The sequence below is a fragment of the Manduca sexta genome, unplaced genomic scaffold (genome assembly GCF_014839805.1).
Source record: "Manduca sexta isolate Smith_Timp_Sample1 unplaced genomic scaffold, JHU_Msex_v1.0 HiC_scaffold_2632, whole genome shotgun sequence".
Classification (NCBI taxonomy): Eukaryota; Metazoa; Arthropoda; class Insecta; order Lepidoptera; family Sphingidae; genus Manduca; species Manduca sexta.
Window position 1 is genome coordinate 1 of NW_023593616.1, and position 21,487 is coordinate 21,487.

A 21,487-nucleotide genomic window follows, 5' to 3' on the forward strand; every position below is an offset into this window, starting at 1 on the left:
TTGTTTTATTGATAAAAGAACTTCATCATTAGCCGGCTAACATAGGATTACAAATTAATTTTATAAACGTTTACTTGGAGGACAATTAAAACCAATAAATTTCCTTTAATATCTTTTTTATGACAATTTTGTAAGGCATTTGATTAAAAGCCAAGTTACGGTGGCAAGACCTATTTTATAATGTTAGATGGCAAGAAGTCGGCTTATGTTATGCGTTGTCATGCATGAGCTCAAGCAACGTACATAATACGGTGGAAAGGTCACTCCACATATATAATGTAACGCCTCTTATATAATCTGGGTAGCGTGTTATTTTCGCCCTCAAATTCACATCTGCGTATCCGCTCACAAACTGAATATGATTCCGACCTAATATCCATGTCTTACCGGTTACTGATATTAATTAGTATATTATTTCACATAATAGTATATGCTGGTTTTGTTCGGATGGGTAAAATAGTTCTTGATATTAGGCTAGGTTATAATTAAGTTCGGTCAAATATATAACTTAAGACATTTTTAGTTGTTCTAGATGTGAAATCGAGGCGGTAATTGCATTTTGATCATTGACATGTGATGCATTAATGTTTCATGTTATTAAAGAGATTATTTTTGTCTAAATAGCATAATGATTTTTTTTTAATTTTTAAAGTGTAAATAGCGGTTTAACATACCCGCATTTCACCATCTAACTTCCTAAGTAAAAACGACCTCATAGCCAGGCGTATTTTTTATAAATCACTTATTAGATACGATATTTTTCTAAGATAGTATGATCTATATTATAATTATAATGCCTACGCGGGCATGTGTGCATACAATATTATGTAAACACGCTACTTACCAAGTATTCATTTGTATGCATATGCCCACGCATATTTCTGAATACTTAATAGGTCCTTATAAGGGTTTGGTACCGTCGCCTACTCGGTTTTTGAAAGGTTATATCAACAATATAGAGCTTGAATGTTATTGTACGTTTCAGAAAAAAATCTTGGATTTGTGTTTCAGTGCGTAGGCAAGAATTCCAAAACGTGGGTTGATACATATAACATAAGTAGTTCAGTGTGGTAGTATGTAACAAAATGACTTAAGAATTATGGTCTAGAATATATTTTTTATTAATCTATATGTTGCTCGCTGCTTCACCCACATTTAAAGCCTCAACCACTTAAAAAAACCCTTAATCATTAATAAATGATCATACCATACTAGCATTATGTGTTCGCCGCCAAAATCTCTATTTAAAAATTATATTAAAAATCATTTATTAACTACGAGAGCAAGCAATCGGGGTAAAAAGTAGCCTATGTTTAATTCAAGACATGGTCTATATGCTCATCATCTAAATTCGTTCAACTGTTTCGCCTTTAATTGTAACAAAAATCCAAATGTTTTTAAAAACATTCGCATTTATACTATTAGTAAAATAAGTTTGTAAAACTGACACGTATTTGAAAAGATTTAAAGCACATAGTTTTAAATGGCTGTCGAGGTACGGACTTAGGCATAATCTAGCAAGACATTGGAAATAAAGGTACGATAATAAACTAGAGGCAGTGTCGGGAGCAGAAATGGAACGGCGACGGGTCACAACTCGAAATAGCTCGTTAATCTGTGACCTTTGGCCCCGGTAGCCAGGCTGACCCATGCCTAATTTATTAAAACTACATTCGTTTGTTACCGGCGCTATGTACAGACCCCACTTTACATCATCGTTTTGTTATTTTACTAATGTTGATTTAATTAAGAATATGTCCTTTCGTAAAATGACTTTGAACTTGAATTCTAAGTCATAGTGTTTAATGATGTTGAATTTGGAGGTAAAAGTTATGAATTTGTTCCTTATTTTTATTAATATATAAATGTAGGTAGTAATTTTGTTCTACTATCAAAGCTTATTGAACAAAAATAGCCTATACATACACAACGTGCGACTTGGGAGCGATTAATTATGACCACCTATAGGCCCAAAATATCCAGAAGAATTACGATTTGATTATTCTTCTGCAATGTTTTAAGGAATACAATTATATGAATGGGCCTCCAGTAGAAACGTCAGCAGACGCATCTTTTACTGCGCGTCCATGAAACAATTTTGTGTTGTGTGCCCGTCAGTTGTTTGTGAGAGTGCTGAGCTGTCACTTCGAATCATATAAAGCAACTCATTTCCTGCTTTATAAAGATGACTACAGTAGCTTCACAGCAATAATGTTGTTTACCTTTTGCCTTTCTTAGTAAATTTACCATTTGCATGTGAACTTTCACGCAAACGTGCCGAAAAGGGATCTAAAATAAGGTGAATCTTTTACGTAGACAGTGAAAATAATGACGTTAAATTAGGTCACCACTATTTTATGTGCGGTGGAGAATGTAATATAAGTTTTGCTGCCTAAAAATTCACGAGCAGCTCTTTTATTATTCATTCTGTGGAAAGACAAATACTCGGTCGTCACTTGGCTTGTTTTGGCGACTCGTGACCCATAAAGAATGTTCGCAGTCTCTGCTCGTCCGTCAAATCGCTATTTGGACGACAAATCACGAACGTCGCCGCTCCTGCTAACTTCCTGATTTATTGTCGGCCATTCATCTTATTTTATTCGTATCGGGGTCAAATGTGGCAGATTTTGGATAAGTTACATAATTTGTTAATACATTAACGAGTAAACTGAAGCAATGATGGTACCATTTGCCACTGAAGTATGAATACGAAAGAAACCCCACGTAGCCTTGATGTATGGTTTTACTTCTATATGTGTCTTATAAATACTATCAAATATCAACTGTAGTAATGAAAATCTATTTGTTGAACTCGGATAATTGTTGTTTAACCTAGTTATAACAAACTTTTTTTTAAAGCCGTTTGTAACAAAAGACCGTAAATACTATAGCTAGTTATAGAACGGACATTAGGTTCAAATTTGTGCTCCAAAAGTTATTACATATTAGTAATACGTCGTTGTCTTTTTTTAAAAATCCTTGTCGTCCCTTCGATTTTAATACAAAAACAACCTATTCACAGAAAATTTGCTAACATGCGCATTAAAAACGTGCAAATCACGATACAGAAAAATATAAAGTATTTTCACATTAATGTTTTATTATTTCACGGTACATTTAGTAACCATCGCATGAGTGCAAAATTGTGACAATCTTCCCAATGTCCACTCTAACTATAGTGGTTAATGTATTTGGTTCTAAATAATCTTAAACTCTTTATTGTGTCCCACATTCAAAGTATGATTTTTTATTCAAATTAGAATTTATAAATAAACAGAGGAATAATTAATGGATTTTCAGATTGTTTATAAAGTCTTGACTTCCAAACGGAATGTTCGGAAAATGAAGGGGCAAGCATTAATCTCGGGCGACATCAAAACATTCCTCGAACTTCAAAGTTGTTTAATTTATAATTTAAAAAGTATTTGCCATTACAAAATTATTTCAGTGTTTATCCTAATAAACTCTTAAAACGATCAGGTTAGGTACATAATTATTATATTATATATTCAAGTAAATCTAGCTACAAGCCTTTATCTTTACATAGTATATAAAAGTAAGATTGATTCAATGTAAAGGGTTTTTGTTTTTTAGAGCCTTGAAAAATGAGTTTTCTTTGCTATATTTTTTTATCAAATTCTTTAATTTTGGAGCACTATACATAGTGCTGAATATCAATATGTAATATTAAACAAATAATTTAGTAATATCAAAAAAAAATTTCCTACTTATAGTAAAAAAATATGTTATAAAACCAGAAATAAATATAATATATAATAATATCAGCCCTGTATTATATTCTTGCCCACTGCTGCGCACGGGCCTCCTCTACTACTGAGGGGGATTAGGCCTTAGTCCACCACGCTGGCCTAGTGCGGATTGATAGACTTCACACACCTTCGAAATTCCTATAGAGAACTTCTCAGATGTGCAGGTTTCCTCACGATGTTTTCCTTCACCGTTAAAGCGAACGATAAATTCACAAAGAATACACACATGATTTTAGAAAAGTCAGAGGTGTGTGACCTTGGGTTTTGAACCTGCGGACATTCGTCTTGGCAGTCCGTTCCACACCCAACTAGGCTATTGCCGCTTTTTAAAATAAAGCTTATGTGTAATTAACGTTAAGCGTCTATTACATGTGCAACCATAATCAATAATTAGATATGTCAGCATCAACATAATTAATCTTACTCATGTTAACTAAATTATCTGTTTTGCATATGCATGCCTTTACTACTCGAAGGCACGTTCAAACGAACGAACAGAAAACGAAACAAGAATCGTTGATAAAGAGGTATTCCCCGGGAATCTGAAGATTCCGAGCGAAATATACAACCATAACGGGGCGGCAAATAATGCTTCATATATTAAAATTACACAATTCAATGTAGGCGACAATATTATTCACTAAGTATACGTAAATATAAAACAGACATGTAGAAATAAAATTACTGGTACATTAATAATATCTGAAGACTTGGGTACGAGTGGAATGTAATGCCATGCGATGCCTTGGATTGTTCTTGTCAATTTTATGTTTAAAGAAACATTATTTACAAAAACATTTTTTTTTTTGGTATATTTGTTTGTTAATCGGATAAACCTGGAAACTTCAGAACCGATTTTGAAAATTCTTTTATTAATAAGAAAAAGTGTTCCCCTGAGTGCGTTTGTTTTTATCTCGGGAATGGACGTTAATGCGGGCAGACATAGCCAACGATAGACACAAGCAAAAGTGAATTATTTAATAAGAAAGAGACCTGATTCATGAATGAAGTAAAGTAGACCCATGGTACAGTGATTTGTGAAGATTGTCAAATATTCCTTGCTTTCACAACTGCAACTTACAACTCAACAATGGGATAGAGTGCTAAATGAACATACACATAGCTACATACGTCATACTGTATTTTTCAATAGAACTTCCGAAAAATATAAACAAATTCTACTCCATACCTGAGATTGTACCAGTGTACAGTAACAATTTTTCATCCGTATTCATCCATTTTCATTTTAATTTCGTGCATCTTGATTCGAATGCACATTTCGCTTGAAATTTAAACAATGCCTGGATGATTCATAAAAACGCAGAGTAATTCTATTTCGTTTACATTCTTTGCGAGTTAGATTGGAAACGAGCTGTATGTACCGAAAATATTATCCCATTCTACATGTTTTCATACAAAAATAGTAAAAGTATATTGTAATTTTATACACAGAGTCTTTTATGGACTTCATAACAATTTTGAGTCTAGATTGAACTATCTGCAAAAAACGTAGGTACTCAGCCGACACAATAGAAGCACCTCTGAGAAGTTAGTCTCAAGAATTGAATAACAAAAGAGTTAAAAATACCCTAGGGGAGCAGAATATATACAATGTATTGGTAAACTTACCATTGCAACGTGACTGCCTCGGTGGCTTAGTGTATTGCGTGCGCGGTACAATAAAAGTTTGAGATCCCAGGTTCGAGTCCCTGGTCAAAATGATATGGGTGTTTCTGTTCCATGAGCCTGGATTCTCGATATCTATTCCGTTCCGGAATAATATATATAAGGATTGCCCCTATCACATCATGGGACGGAACACACTTAGCGAAAAGTGGGTGCCGTAATTGCACTTCTGCCGAGCGTACCTATCCCTTAGAGAATTCACGCATGATATATCTGTTTGTGTTAATGCAACATGACGCATCTATGTTGCTGTTATATGTACGTAGTTCAGACTATTGAGATTACAATGGAATTAGTATGAAATGAGTAGATGTGTTCTGGTTATTTCGTACACAATTGGCCACAGTGGTGTTTAAAGATCAGAGTAGTTACCAAAGATATTGTAGAGGTGAGTGATGGATCCACCTGGGCTAATAATAATAAAATAATTAATTCGTCATTCTTCTCAATATTTTAACGTTGTACACGAGGTTACTGACATTTGAAAGTGGACCCTATAATTATTGTTCCGGTTGTCGTATCTGCCCATGAGTTGATAGCAAAGAGTCTCGACTTACACCCCCAGAGGTTCTCGAGTGATCGTTGGGTCAGGAGCCAGATGCAGAAGGTAGTACTATTGGACACAGTAAGTGTTGCAAGGCTCTACTTACTTTGAATCACTGAACACTGGTGGCATGGATCTTAAGGCCAACCATCGGAGGATGATTTAGATTTGTTATATTTTTATATGTATTTATTTGTCTTCTTTTATATATATGGCGTCATTTTGGTATTGCGTCACTAAATAAAATCATGTACTTATCTTCATGAAATTGACCTAATTTTACAATGACTTATTCGAACCGTAGATGTAAAAGAATACAAGTTTCGAACAAAATAAAAACGATTCGTCGCACCTACATCAATCTCCTACCAAAACAAGTGACAATCAACCTCTTTAAAAAAACAATGTTTACTTTTCAGAATTTCAGACAAGTTAAGCAAATAAACAGCTCGAGAAATATAAACTGTCGGATCACGCCATTCTGAATCACGGCAGCGAGACAAAGAGAGATTAAACAAAACACAAACGAAGGCCAGGATCGTGCGCTCTCGACGCAGCCCGCGCCTGTGCATAAGGCAATTATCTTTTTTAAATGGCGAGACGATCAGGTCAATTTAACATTGTCATTGATGGTAGCATCGCCTTTGAGCACTTGGAAATGTAAATCTCTATGTACCACTGCGTTGGTCATCATAAAACATTAAAGGTCGATCTCATAATGTCATCCAAATATTAATAATGATGCTTGGTGTCAGAAATACGTACATGGTTACTTTTTTTTAAATTAGAGATTAGATTTTAATTATTATATTATGAATGGAGAAATAAATAATCGTGATTTTTTCTTTTCTTTATAGTTAGTATCGCTAGAAACGTAACATCTGGTAAGGCAAGGTAAAAAATCTTTATTCAAATAACGTAATTTATTATATTTATTCGACTTCAGAAGATGTCTGTGAAAGAAGGGCACAAAAAATTCACTCAAAAAGAACAGATGAAAAAAAAAAAAATTAAATTAGCTAACAGAATTATCTGTTCAAATATGAATATTATCTCCGCGTGATAATTCTTGAGAGTTTGTTGTTTCCTGGTATGAAGGAAGGACATTAGGAGGCATAATATTATGTCCCATGACTTCAAACGTGGTACAGTAACAGTGCATCATGTCATGGATTTACTTTTTATAAGTTAAAATGAAACTAGCTATCAAACGAGCTAGTATTGAGTTCAAACTAAATAAACTATAACCAATAGTTGTCCAGTAGTCGAAATTAGACCCTGGAATTTAATATGGATATTTGTACTACACATTATAAACACATTTTATTTTTCTGTCCTCTATATTAACTTTAAATACGCCAAATCTCACATTCCTCAGTGCGCGCAATGTAAAGAGGTATAACTTATTTCTTCACGTAAATATATAGACTGTGGTGTAAACCCACGCTTTGAGTAAAATTAGAATAGGTGCGAGCGCACCCGCGAGCAAGAGCTACATGCCTATAAATCACAATATCAATATATCATATTTTGGGCACCGTTTCTTTAGCAGTTATAATTAATTACGAAGCAATAGCCATATTAACAAAGCCATAAAGAGTATTTGTCGGATTCTATTTTGTATAGAGTTTCATAACTGTTACTACAAATAAAAATATCACTGCAAATGTATTTGTGTAAAAATGTTGTGTCTGTTATAATGTTTATCAAGTCTTAATAAGCAACCCGGCTCCGGCTACAATAACAGAACACTGCAATACACTCTTCATACTCAGATTTTAGATGTTTTGTAATAAACAGACTAGAGTGTGCTTCAAACCGAACACAACAGTACTTGTGTCTTTGTTAAAATAGACAAAACAATGATACCTACGCTCACTTTTATAATTAAGTCAAGAATTTTTATTTATCAAAGTAAGTACCTATTGTATGTCCTAAACTGCAAACTTCTTCGGATTGATTGGAAACTGCATTCAGGATAATTATTTTGACCGACAAGAAACTATTATGCATAGCCACTAGGAAGTAAAGTACTTATATAAAATCATACCATAATAAAAAGTTTCCCTAATATATGACAGAATTTTAATAAAGATGTTCTTTCTTGTCGTATCTTATTTTCTGACTGCATTTGGCATTTTACCTACACCGTATGGTTTATAAAAGAAATAACTTTCGTAAATTATAAAACGAAAGACAATAATAACAAAACAATATGATCTCATATCTCACTATACTGCGTAAATATTTTTACCTACTGCGTATAAGCGACGCACAAAAGCGCAAGTTAATATAATAAAAAGCCTTGGTCCGTTTTCGGAGCGAATTCTTTTCAAATCACGGGCGTATAAAATACTTTTGGTTGAGCGCAAGCACGAATTCAAATGCTCTTTGAATTCAGGTGCAACGTCAAAGCAAAAAGCATGTGCGGCCTCTCTATAAGGGCCCTCCCGTCTGGTTCGTTAGTCAAATTAACGTGTTAGCCAGGGACCGGTTTGCAGTTTAGAGTGCGTCTTCTTCATAGCCTTTGAAACGTTAGCAGACATGCCAGGTGCACGGCGCTGTTTACGTAGATTACATAAACGTTTTCGCACCTTATGTTAATTGCTCGTATGTTTTAAGTTAATTATATATTTAAGAAAATGTTTATCGCTCTGGAAACGTGCGATAGAATTTCTTTAGTGACTTAATACGGTGATACCAAACCTGATGTGCCACCAGCGTGTTAGTTCTAATATACTAACGTTAAATCCAGGACTGTTAGTTTGTTACCGTATAAACGTATCAATTAAGTATAGGTAGGTACTTGAAGATAGCTTAATTCCATACGCATTAATTTAATTTCTTATAACAAACATTTTTGAATGTAGGCCATCTGCCAGCAAGTAAATAAATAATGTTGTTCGCTTGACAAAAATAAAGCTAAGTTTGACATAACTGTAATCTCAACCATAATAGTATCACTCGACAACGAATAAAGCATGGTACATACGTGCGTGAAGTAATAATAGTAGACATCGACCCCTGAGTCAGCGAGCACTTCCGCGAAGTAGTTAGTGGGGCAGACGAAGAAGTAGTCGCCCACTACGTCAGCAATCATCTTCTGGTTTAGATACCCATCAGTTATTTCTTCCCAGTCTGTGTACTGTAAAAATAATAATGCTTTTTTTGACATGTGATCAATAATATATATACCTCCATAAAATTTTGCAATAACTCGTAATGAAATAAATTGATGGATGGCGCATTAATTTGTTTATTTAAAAGCAAAAATTATCTCTAAAATCTTGCCTAGATTAATATCTAAAAAAATCCGTCACATTACTGAGTCGCATTACATATTATATAATACCTATAATATTATTTTTAAACAACACACAACCAATGTTAATTGCAGCCGCAAATGACAACAATAGCGACTTCTTGATTGGTAAATTACGAGGATAAGTGCAGCAATGAATGACTGAGTGTATTTTTGCATTATTGACGGTAATTTGTGGTAGGACATCCTATTTAGTTGCCTGGGACGTGACGCAAGCGGCGCTTCTTCATTTTAAGTATCATTTACTGCTTTTATCGAACTTTAGTGTCCATTAAATTTGATAAACAGAATTAATAATTCCCTCTTTATGTCGCGACCCTCGTTACAAAGAATTTTGTATTTGAACTTAATCCTTGTCCAGAGCTGTCGCCCAAAGTAAAATGAGTATAATAATATGTATATTTAATGTCTCGTAAACATTGGACATATTTGAACGGACTTTAAATGTTGTAAATTAAAATATTTTCTCTTGTTCTTCGCTTCTTTTTTATGGATATTAATTGTGTATAATCAAAATTATTATTTTGATAAATGACACAAAATGAAGAAAGTACACAATTCAAGAAATCCTCAAACCGATATAACACCCTACAGACTAAAAAAATATTAAATGACTTACTTGGAACACAATTGCTTCTCTCTTAATTTTTGAGAAATCTTTGAATATTGTATCAACGATTTCTAAAAACTTTTCCCTCTGCAAAAAGCTTGGCCCGTCTTTTTCGAAGTAGTCAAGGAAATCGTACAGCAAAAAATATGTGCCTGAAAAAAAAAATGCTTTAGTATCGGAATCAAATAAATAAATAATAATGTTTTTAAGATGTACCTTGATAACTTTTATAGGCATTCTAATTTATGACAAATATCTTAAATAAATAAGTAAATATTTTTGTATGTAACGCATTCACGACTTGTAAAACTATGCAAGTTTTCAGGTGATAAATACAGAGGTATATCTATGCTCCATTATATGTTTACCTGAATGTAGGTAGTTGCGAAAATATACTACAACGATACCAACAAAAATAATAATTTTATTAAACAGTAAAGGTCAAAGAATAAATAATCAATATATTGTTCACGGATTAGAAAAAAGTTAGAAATATATGTGAGAGGCTACAATAATTGTATCTTTTCATAACAAACAAATAATACATTGTTGAAAAGAAACCTAATAAAATTCTATATCATTGAAACGCAATAAAGCTTAAGAAAGGCGGAGCACGCAAGCCACAGAAACCAATGAGTATTTACAAAGAAAACAGCAACGTTATAAGAAAATTCTTATTGTTATAATAATATAAATCCATTACCTTTTAGAAAATGTATAAAGTAGGTCAAAAAGCTATGAATTATTAAGAAATATAAAAGATTATAAAAACTTAGGGATTACAGTAATAGAGTAGGATAAGAAGCTTGCAAATTTCGAAGCTAAAAATATATTTATAATATTTTTTCACGTCTCGTCTGATTTTTTGGTATAACAAAAATCTGTCCAATTTTAACTGTATATTATTTGACGTTCATAGTTTAAACAAAGAATAAATACTGTAATTGAACTTTATTGTTCATCAAAGTAATTTTTTATCCAACCACAAGATATACCGAGAGAACACACCGCAGGTTAGGTTTACGACATTATAAATATTGTCAAGAAGGCAGCGAGCGTTGAGAGTAACTCATTTATTAATGCATATCTGTACATATTAACGTGAGCTATATTTCAAAGGGCTAAGCCATAATTTGGTTTTACGTTCATGAAAAATTACTCAGATGTTTTTGCGGTTACCTGAATGAAAAATATATAATTGTTACAGGGTTAAATTCTTTCATTTATAGAAGTATATAAATGTTATATCAGAATAATCTCAAAACTTTTAAATAATAATAATAGTACCTAATATTTAATAGTCATGTTTTTGTAACATATCATAATAATGTTTTACTTATTAAGATAAATCTTAGACACGTGTAAACCATTATTGTCATCCAATATGATAAAAGTAGGAGGTCTTTTATTTATTTAACTTATTCAGCATAGTTAAAACCGTATATATTTAAGTACTTGCTTAAGGAATCTGTCCATAGAACCGGAACGGACTATGACCATCCTATGAACGTATCAAGCACGGAGTAAAAGAAACACTACGCGGACTACTATGTCCACTATAATGTATCAACAGTTTATCATACTCGTGTATAACGCTTAGGCAACGTCACGTCACATAGCCGCGTGTCATGCACGATACGTAGCGACACTAGCAAAATATACTCGCCGACAATTGTTGACCGTCCATGCATGACACGCGACGGTGTTGATCGGTGACGGAATGGCCTAGTTGTTCAGATAAAATAGGTAGTAGTAACTTTTCAATACAAAAAATATTTTTCCTGTCACGTTCCTAGCACGGTTACAATATGAACCGGTGTAGTGGGCAGACTCCATTAATTGTGCAACTCTTTGTTTTATTTTAACAAAAGTCAACTATTATTCAATAAAACACCTGAAAAATCTTGCGATATATTAATTAACAGAGATAAAGGTTTTCTGAGACAAAGCCGTGAAGTATTTTGACGCTTTAACGAACATAGTTGACACGGTATCGCCTTGATTGGGGCAACAAACCGGAAACGACGCTTGTTAGTGTTTAGTGGCGAATATACACCCATACCTCTGCAATGTGTATATGAACTACATTCTCTAGCGAGTTGAGTTCATTTTCTGTTATGACACGTGTAACGTACTATATTACTGTAAACTAATTTAGATTTTTTCTAAGGTTCACGAAATATAGTTTATTGTTAAATAGTTACTTAAGACTCTGACTGCATGGTAGACCTTTCTCGAAAATTCTTTGTATGTTAATTCAGTACATGATCTATTTGTTTGTCAAAATCCATCTAAATCCATTAACCTATTTCTGCAGATACTTCTAAAAATTTGTTCACAATCTTTCGCCCTTATTATACTAATATGTTTCGTTGAAATTATTAAATTATTAATTTTATAAATATTTTCTGTGTAACCCCGTGTGTGTGTTATCCGCGTTTTTATAAAACGGTAAAGAAACTATATCTTTAGGACAAAATATCCTAATAACAGGACATGTTTTTGTGGTGTCGTGATTTCATCTTCATCCAAGAATTATTACAAAGATCCAATGAAGCAAATTATATAAAAATCACAACCAATAACAAATAAATAAATCCCATTTCTATGGAATAAAATTCCTTCGGTTTCATAATAATAATATGATAACATTATGTGGTAAATAATATCAAATAACATATTGTTTATTCGAAACAATATTAATCTCTACAATATATAGAACTTTGAGGGTAATGGCATACCTTCCTAGAAATTCAAATTGATTTAATGCTTGTTTGTACCATCGTCTTTATTCCGAGAATCTACGCGTTTGTGTAAATCTACAACTTGCGGTATGTTAGTTAATTTACACTGTGGAATAACAGGTAATTCTTGTTACTTACGATTTTAAAATTGCTTTTGCAAATGTAACAAGATTTGAAATTAAATTGGAGCGAGTTTTCTAAGAGAAGGCCTAATTTCACCATGCAAAGGTATTAACTGTCAAATCTTTTTAAGGGCTGTTTTGAATGTACTGTATGTACTGAATTGAGTGTCCCACCATGCTTCAAGAGATGATTCTCTTCTCTAATCAGAGGTTACCGCTATAGAGGTGCGGTAAGTGATCAGGAATGCACATAGTTATTTTAAAGATTAAATGTTCTGCATTTTTTTAAATTTGGTGAACTTATTATTATGTTGTCCTAGGATTTTTTAAAACACGTTGGCTCTATTTACGCAAGCAATACGCAATACGCAACTTCTAATATTTGTAAATTTTTCCCTTAATGACATTATTTAATCAAGCGTCTAAACGAAAACCTAAAGATTACGTTTAATCTCTGCGTAATGAACGTCTCGGTAATTTAGTATATGTACATCTATTCTGACTTCACAAAGAAAAAAGACGTATCTAACAACACATTTTTTCTCTGTAAAATATTATTCAGAAACGTCTTTTCCTTATGGCCGCAGTATTGTCTACCATGGAAAGTCGAGCATGGTCCGAAATAATACCACCAATGGTGATATTTTGTTTTAGTTGTTCTAAATTATGTGTGAATGTTTTGTAAAACATTTCCTTCGTGGTTTAGTAATGGACTGTAATATTTCTTCCATGGGACACCCGATACTATTCGTGTTAATTGTGATGGCCTAATAACTAAAGTTTGTTAATTAAGAAATTAGTGAAATTGTACCTAAAACCCTAGAGAGCGTGTAATTGGTGAACATATTTAGAAAACAACGATATGACTATGGAAGAGCCTATCAAGGCATGCCAAATTCGTGGAGTATATCACTTGATTGTGTCTATCTACCCACATGGTTTGAAGGCGTGAGCGTATACATGTTTTCAAAAATTTACTCTCCACAAAATAAAAGATAAATCCGTTTGGATAGATCTCTTTTTTCTGTATATTTATAATAATAATATAATTATTTATTAGAGTAAATTAATTGGCAACATCCTTATTCCATAATAAACTTGTTTTCAGCGAAATGAATTAAAAAAATATCTACATAATCGTATGACCGTAACCGCTGACAAATACCTATTTGTCATTTATCCGCCCAGAGGCCTACCGAAAATTCGCATTGTCAGGTCAAGGACAAATAGGAGTAGCCGCTCAGGAACACCTCACAAGACATTACTGCAGTGAATAAGCTTTTTTAGCCTGATGTTGATGTTAAAAGATGGTCCCAAATATGCTTTTATACCGTCAAGTGTCTATACAGGGTGGAATTTATTTCATTATATACTGAAACCTCTGCACTCAGTCATTAACATAAATGAATCTACAATGTTAAATACGAATAATGAAAAAAAAATCGGTGACATGAAGTAAATTTTCAGATTATAGTAAAAATTTGACTTCGGTCCGCGCGAAAAAGCAATTTATTTTTTATTTTAAAAAAACCTAGGATTTTGTAGACACTATAAGTAACACATTATAAACAATTAGAACGTTACATATTTTGTACAAATCAAAGTAACATTAATAAAATTATTTAAATAATTCAATCAATATACTTCAAACATATAATCTCAATACATTTATTTATTTGATAAATACACTAAGGTAAGATTATAAATATTCAAATACATATGACATTACCTTTCACCCAGAGTGGTATTCTCTTAAATTCGTCCAAATTCTTCGAGAACCCAGGTACAAAGAGAGCATTAAATATGAAACCGACATGGAAAATCAAGAATGCTAGCTTCACATCACCTTGGGAAATTATTTTAACGAAAACTACAATTTCTAACAAAACAAAGCGACACATATACCGAACAAAACATTTCTTAGTCTTTGTTTCTTTTGCAATAAATAAACAAAAAATATTACCTATAAATATTTTATTAAAAGCAATTTTATATAAAATTCTCGTAATGAAAATAAGGAATATGAAACAAACAGTTGTTATTAGTAAATAATTGTACTGTATCATAATGAGTTCCAGAAAATATTTACATCACACATCACATCCATATTTACTTTTGAACGAAGAGCGGAAAGCACGTTTCCGCAGTGGTATTACTTCAATAAATTTCCATTCCCAATACTTATCTCATAGAAAATACAGAAGTAGATTGAACTCCCAGTAACTAACTAGAAAAAGAATAGCGGAATCTAAATTTTTAATACAATGCACATATAGTCGAAAAATTCGAAAAACACATTTTGCAACCTTTGACCTTGAATAATTTTTTTTGCAGACATGGGATCGATGGGGACTTTTCACAATTTCATAAGAATGGTGTCCTTAACTATGCAAATTTTCAGCTTTCTGGGAATTTTTGCAAGGGTCAATGTCTAAATTGACCGGACTAATACTAAATGACGTTCTACTTTTAATGCGTAATGGTAACTCTCTGTTAAACCGTGTGTTTACAATAGATATAATTTTGCCTTATCAAAAAACATAAACTATTTTATCATCCAAACCACTACTCGAGTTTAAAGAATAAAAAAGGTAAGATTTTTTGCTTTAGAGTTTCATAATATGTAATCTTAACCCATAATAAAAAAATAACCTAATAGATATGTTTGTTACTTATTATAACATTGATCACGCTATGTTTGCGTGTTTGGTTTCTGCAAATTCACTGCTAACTTTCCTAATAAATAAATATTTTGGCCGTAACTATTATACTGTGTACAGTCAAGGCTCTGACTGATTTTAATATTCTGCGTATTTACGATTGAAAATTGATAAAATCTCCTTTCAATAAATTATTCCCCAGATATACGATATCAGCACCTCTCAGAAGAGTCTATTTAAATTTAAAAGTTGGTTGTAAAAGGAATATCTCGCTTTCGATGACTTGTTTTAACTGAAGGTGAAGACGTCTCTAGAGAGGTGAGTGCGTAGCAACTGAAAGAGAGAGGTAACTATGGGGTGTTGAGTTGGGCGGTGGAGGCATCGAGCGTGGGCGAGTCTGTAGTACTTTGTAGTACGACTAAAAATCCACAGCATGTTATTGTTGTGTCTACATAGATTTGCGCAGGCGCGACGCCCGGCGCCGGCTGCTATCCGAGCTAGATACGAATGACCTCGAACTCTATACCCTTAATATCAACTTCAGAAACCCAACCACATGTTACACAAACAAATACGTTTCAGGATTTTAGTAACAAATATTAACACTAATACTCATTGTACATTGCATTAATTACACATTGCATTTTACAATGTAGTCGTTAAATAACATTGCTGAGATCGAGGATAATTTTGTGATGACATGTGTGGTGCAGATGTGCCGACTGTGACGTTGAAATAAGGTGTTCGATTTCCGTTTTGAATCGTTTATATGACGGTCAAAGTGACTAATTTATGGATATTATATGGCGATTACACGATATCGTCATTTTATTCTTAATAACAACAATATCATGAGAAACATATTAAAGCGTATTATGTTTTTGATAAGACTGATTACTCCGTTCATAAGTCCATTCATAATATAAGTAATTGTGGACTTAATAACATTATTTACATAACGAACTCACCTTCATCTTGGTTACTTCCCAGAAGTACTTCGGTGTTATGAAAGCTGCCTTCTTTCATCATGGTTTCGGGATCTTTAGGTAAGAATATTCCGTCAACAGTCGGTGCCGAAGGGAATCCCAAGATACCAGTATACGAATTCCATTGTTGTACTGATATTGTCTTCGCATCGACTCCACGCATACAATCCATAACTAAGCTAGGATCGGCAGACAATAGACTGCTGTTGCAATTACAATCATCAACTAACACCTTCCCAATCTCTTGCGCTCTCTCCCCAGTCATCCAGCTCCAAGGAGCATTCAAAGTTCCCGACTGAAGTATTCCTCTTTTAAATAATCCTTTCATTTCTGGTGAAAGCATATGCAAACTTACACTACCGCCACCAGCTGACTCCCCAAATAAAGTAATTAAATCAGGGTCACCCCAAAAGCACGTGCGTTATCCTTAATCCAACGAATTGCGAGCTGCTGATCCCACAATCCCATGTTGCCTGGCGCCTCCTCACTCCCAGGAGAGAAATATTTGTTCAAATATAAAAATCCAAATGCGCCAACCCTATACTGCATAGAAGCTACTATAACATCACTGGAAGAAGCCATTATATCCGCTTTATATAGGTCAAGTGTAGCCGTTCCACTCATATAGCCACCACCGTAAATCCAGACTAATATTGGCACTTTAGGTCTCTCTGTAAGAGGCTTGTCTTGGTGATGGCGAACCCTTAAGTGTTGCGGCACCCATATGTTCAGATAGAGACAATCCTCTGATATGTTTGTGTTCGGGTTCCACATTTCCTCCCCTTCAAATCCGGGAAAGTATTCGTATCTTTCTTGGTAACAACTATTTGGCATCGACGTGGCTTCCAAAACCCCATGCCACGGTTCAATTGCAACTGGTTTTCGAAACCTGAGAGGTCCGAGGGGAGGTTTAGCGAATGGGATGCCGGTAAAATATGTACCTCTCGGCCCATTACTGTTTCGCGTAGCCTTTAACGAGACCGCTCTTGGTTTCTACGATAAGTGGATCATTATGGAAATTCTTTGGTATAGGACTAGTAGTGGGAGTAGTTTGCGTTGTCGACGTAGTCGTGTCATGATGGTTAGCCCATGATCGTCCCCACGCACCCGACATATAAAAGCAAAGTAACAGTTTGGTAAATACAATTTTCCTGTAGTTAATCATTTCGAATAAAGTGGTCAAATCGGCACTTAACGAGATGCTGCAAAGCACAATCGGAAATAGTCCGCCAGCTTAATCAGGTACTTGTTGTAACACATTTCTGGTTTCACTCTGGTACCAAACAGCTGTGGCTGTACCTGAAACAAATAACATTTATGTTAATGATTCTTTTGTTCGGACTTCGGCTGCAAATCGATTAGTGTCGTAATCGGCTAATGACTCCAAAACTTAACAACAAAGAACATTGGCGAATTATTTGTTCACGGAATTGTCAAGCCTTTATACATTTCATAATTAAAAATATTCTAAGTAATTTGGACCTACATTCACCTGAATGTGGGTCCGAATTGTTCTTTTTATATATAAGTATTTTACTTTTGAAATGGATCATGTCACGTCCGGTGAGTGTTTCCATTTTTAAATTAAATTTAAATACACGGCACTAATGTGCTTCTAATAATTATTAGTTTATAATATTATTATTTATACTTTCGAACTTTTTTGTGTTTTTATTAGGTTTTGAGAATACTAAGTATCTAATAACATTTTCTTTAGTTAATAAGACATAGATAACCTCGTAAAACTTCAAACTCTTATCTATCTAATATCTTTTTCAGGCTTCCTACCGTAGTAGTAGTAGTAGTATAAAGTAAATATTAAGGCAAAATTATTTAGGAGTTCCAAATTTGTATTTTAAACATTTCTCGTATTAATACACACAAAAATATACCAACAAAAATTGCATGGCAGATCGCCATTTTTCTTTAGAACGTTTTTAGCATCGTTAAAATAGTCCGCTGTCCTATTACTTTGAGTCTCACACTACGTAATTTAATTTCAAAGTTTGCCCCACAAGAGTTTGGCAGAAAAGTTAACAAAACTAGTAACGACTACTTACTTTCACTTTATAAATCCGAAAAGTCTCATGAATTCAGCTTATAATGCAATTTTAATACGTCCATTAGAGTTTTTCGTAAATAAAAAGTGTACATATATATTGACCATTCTAGAACACTTGCTTTTGAAACGATTATTTATTGTCGTGAAAATGATAAATCAATCACAATCAAATTGCTGAAGCGTGAGTGGAGTGGATTGTTCAAAGGTAATGGCTCTGTCCAATGGATTAATGCCGTAGGGTTGCTAAAAATGGGCGTCATAAATTCGATTTCGATTTCGATAAGTAAATATTTTAGCTAAAGTAGTTGGTATATTAATTAGAGTTTTTGCATTACCTAATAGATTTACATTTACATTTACCTACCATTTCACCTGATGGTAAGTGCCGAGAATACTAAGATGTAATCTATACTAATATATAAAGCTACAGAGTTTGTTTGAACGCACTAAAATCATTACTCTTGAACCGCTTTTGAAACATTGTTTATTAATAAGAAGCTATATTACTCTCGAGTATTATAGGCTACTTTCTTTTCACGCAGGCGGAGCCGCAGACAAAAGCTAGTGTGTTACATGAATAGCTCAAAACGTTTCTCTGACAAAATTAAATTCATAGAAATATTTTATTTCTGTATAAAAATAACATTTTCATGTTTTTAAGTGTATGCAGTTGACATGTAATACAGAAAAGTTGTGTTTATATTAAATTTTATCCAACAATTTTAATTCTATTCTGCAATCACTAAGTTATGACATAAACTATTATAATGCGAAAGACCTAAGAAAGGGCAAACCCTTTTGGTCATTTTACATTATTCTCAAACAGGTAAGAGGATTAGTAAACAAATATGTTTTATGTTTAAGTCTCTAAGAGATTCAATGTTTAAATCACTAAGAGCTCTTCAATAAATTGTGGTCGGTATGCCATGTATCTATATTTAAGTTAAGCAACCTTATATTTAAGTTCTATTAAATTTCAAAGAAATTTTTAATCTTTCAAATTGTACGATATTACATTTCTGCTGCAAGGCTAATAAATATGTTAAAGGTGTCAATAAAGATAAAGGAAAAATCAAGAAAAAAACTATTCCTTCACAATCGTTTTTTCTGTTAGATCCGAATAATTTTAGAGACATTGATTAGTCTATATATATAACAAATGTGTTTACAAGTATAATATGTTGTCCATGAACTCCAAAACGGCTAAAGCGATGTTAAATTTACATTATTTTAGTAGGAAAATGTATCGATTTGTGCAATCTTTAAATCAAAATAAACCGGTCTACGAATCTTAGCGTACAACCTACTGATTTTTGTGACTTCATCGACCTAGTATCCCTACCACAAGTTAGATAATTCTAACACCATATTTATTGAAAATAATAACGCTGTGTAGGTCACAGAGAGCATCAGAGAAATCACTACATAGAATATACGAAAACCATTACACTCCTTTCTCCGTAGATACAAATTGGCCGATATTCAACAGATAGTCCATCGTGATTTATTATCAATCCGTATCCTGCGAAGGATCGCCTTTCTTGCATTTCGGGTTCGGTTGGTTTGTCATTATATCTTCAAGTGATCGTATCGGGCCCCGGGGACGCGTAACAGTTGAATTTGGATATACCGGGTATAAAACTCTAACGGAAAACAATCAATTACGTCAAGCCAGCTTGGCTGGCTTGCTGGGGGTAGGATATATTTTATCCGCCCGGATAGCGACCACCGTCTACGTGTTAAAACCCACCATAGGGGCTCGCGTTATTATGCCGCGTTCCGGAACCAGCCTGTGTATATCTAGTTCTAACAGGCCGACATAATTTTATGTCAACTGCTGATGTAATCATCTCTCGTCAGTCGACATTCCATTGGACCCCACTCCACCTACCACTGGGTACAGTTAGTACACTTTGCCGTGCGCGTATAAGACAAAGTTAAAATTTATGGCAATCAATGAATCATGATTGCCATAAATACTTTGGCTGCCTCGGTGGCGTAGTTGTATTGCATGTCCGGTACAATAGCGCTCTGAGGTCCTGGGTTCGAATCCCGGGTCGGGCAAAGTGATATTTGGGTTTTCTGCTCAGTATCAGCCCGGAGTCTGGAATTTGTGCCCGATATGGCGATAGGCTCGCCCCCTATCACATCATGGGACGGAACATACTTGGCGAAAAGTGGGTGCCTTAGTTGCGCCTCTGCATACCCCTTCGGGGATAAATGCGTGATGTTATGTATCAATGAATCATGGAAAATAAAGTTTTTTTTTTACGAGTACTCCAAAATGACTCCACTTCTGATAAGAAATGGCCTGTGTCCAGATAGACTAATGACTATTGAGAGATTTTCGCTCGAAGGTCTACGCAATATCAGCCTGTTTTATACTTTATTTTCAATCAGTGAGACCTAATATAGCCAATGTCGTAAATAAACTGTTATAACACGTAAATTATATAAAACTGTTATTTAGTTTCAGCTGGGCTATCCGTAAACAAATTCAGCTCATGTAAGATACTGGCGCATATCAAAGTACGTTTGCCGGGATCAGCCGCTAGATCCCGCGGGAGGAGTCTTCGCTCTAAATTAACTTAGGGTTACTCTGTATGCAGACTGTCGTGTCGTCTAACGAGGTCCGAGACCCTATGGAACGGGTTGTGTACAAGTTATGTCTAAGTTGTGTAGTGTTGTTAAATTTTCGGGTCTCAACGGGTCGACTTTACAGAATGCTTGCAGATATTATGACGCTATACATTTTTTAATGAATACTTTGTAGAGCATCTTGTAGATCAACCAGGTACGCAGTAGATATCCTATATTTATTCAATTATAATATATTATTCATATTGATGACTATAATCACATAAAATTACAGTAATAAAAGGTTATACCTAGGTATCTAATTATTCTTTAGATTGCAGTAATATGCATTGTTTAATGAGACTGAGAATAAATGCAGAAATAGCGATTAAGTCCATGATTCG

General features: G+C 33.9%; 1 protein-coding gene across 1 annotated transcript; it reads right to left on the reverse strand.

Annotated features, from left to right (window-relative positions):
* Positions 1–8,992: 8,992 nt before the first annotated feature.
* On the reverse strand, positions 8,993–17,746 carry LOC119188427 (acetylcholinesterase-like; the record flags this gene model as incomplete). The annotated part of the gene is given in 6 exon segments (XM_037446151.1): positions 8,993–9,145; positions 9,942–10,084; positions 16,427–16,852; positions 16,855–17,379; positions 17,382–17,408; positions 17,411–17,746. Coding segments are annotated over 6 exon segments (1,473 nt in total), but the record flags the coding sequence as incomplete, so codon positions are not given.
* Between the last annotated feature and the right edge of the window lie 3,741 nt (positions 17,747–21,487).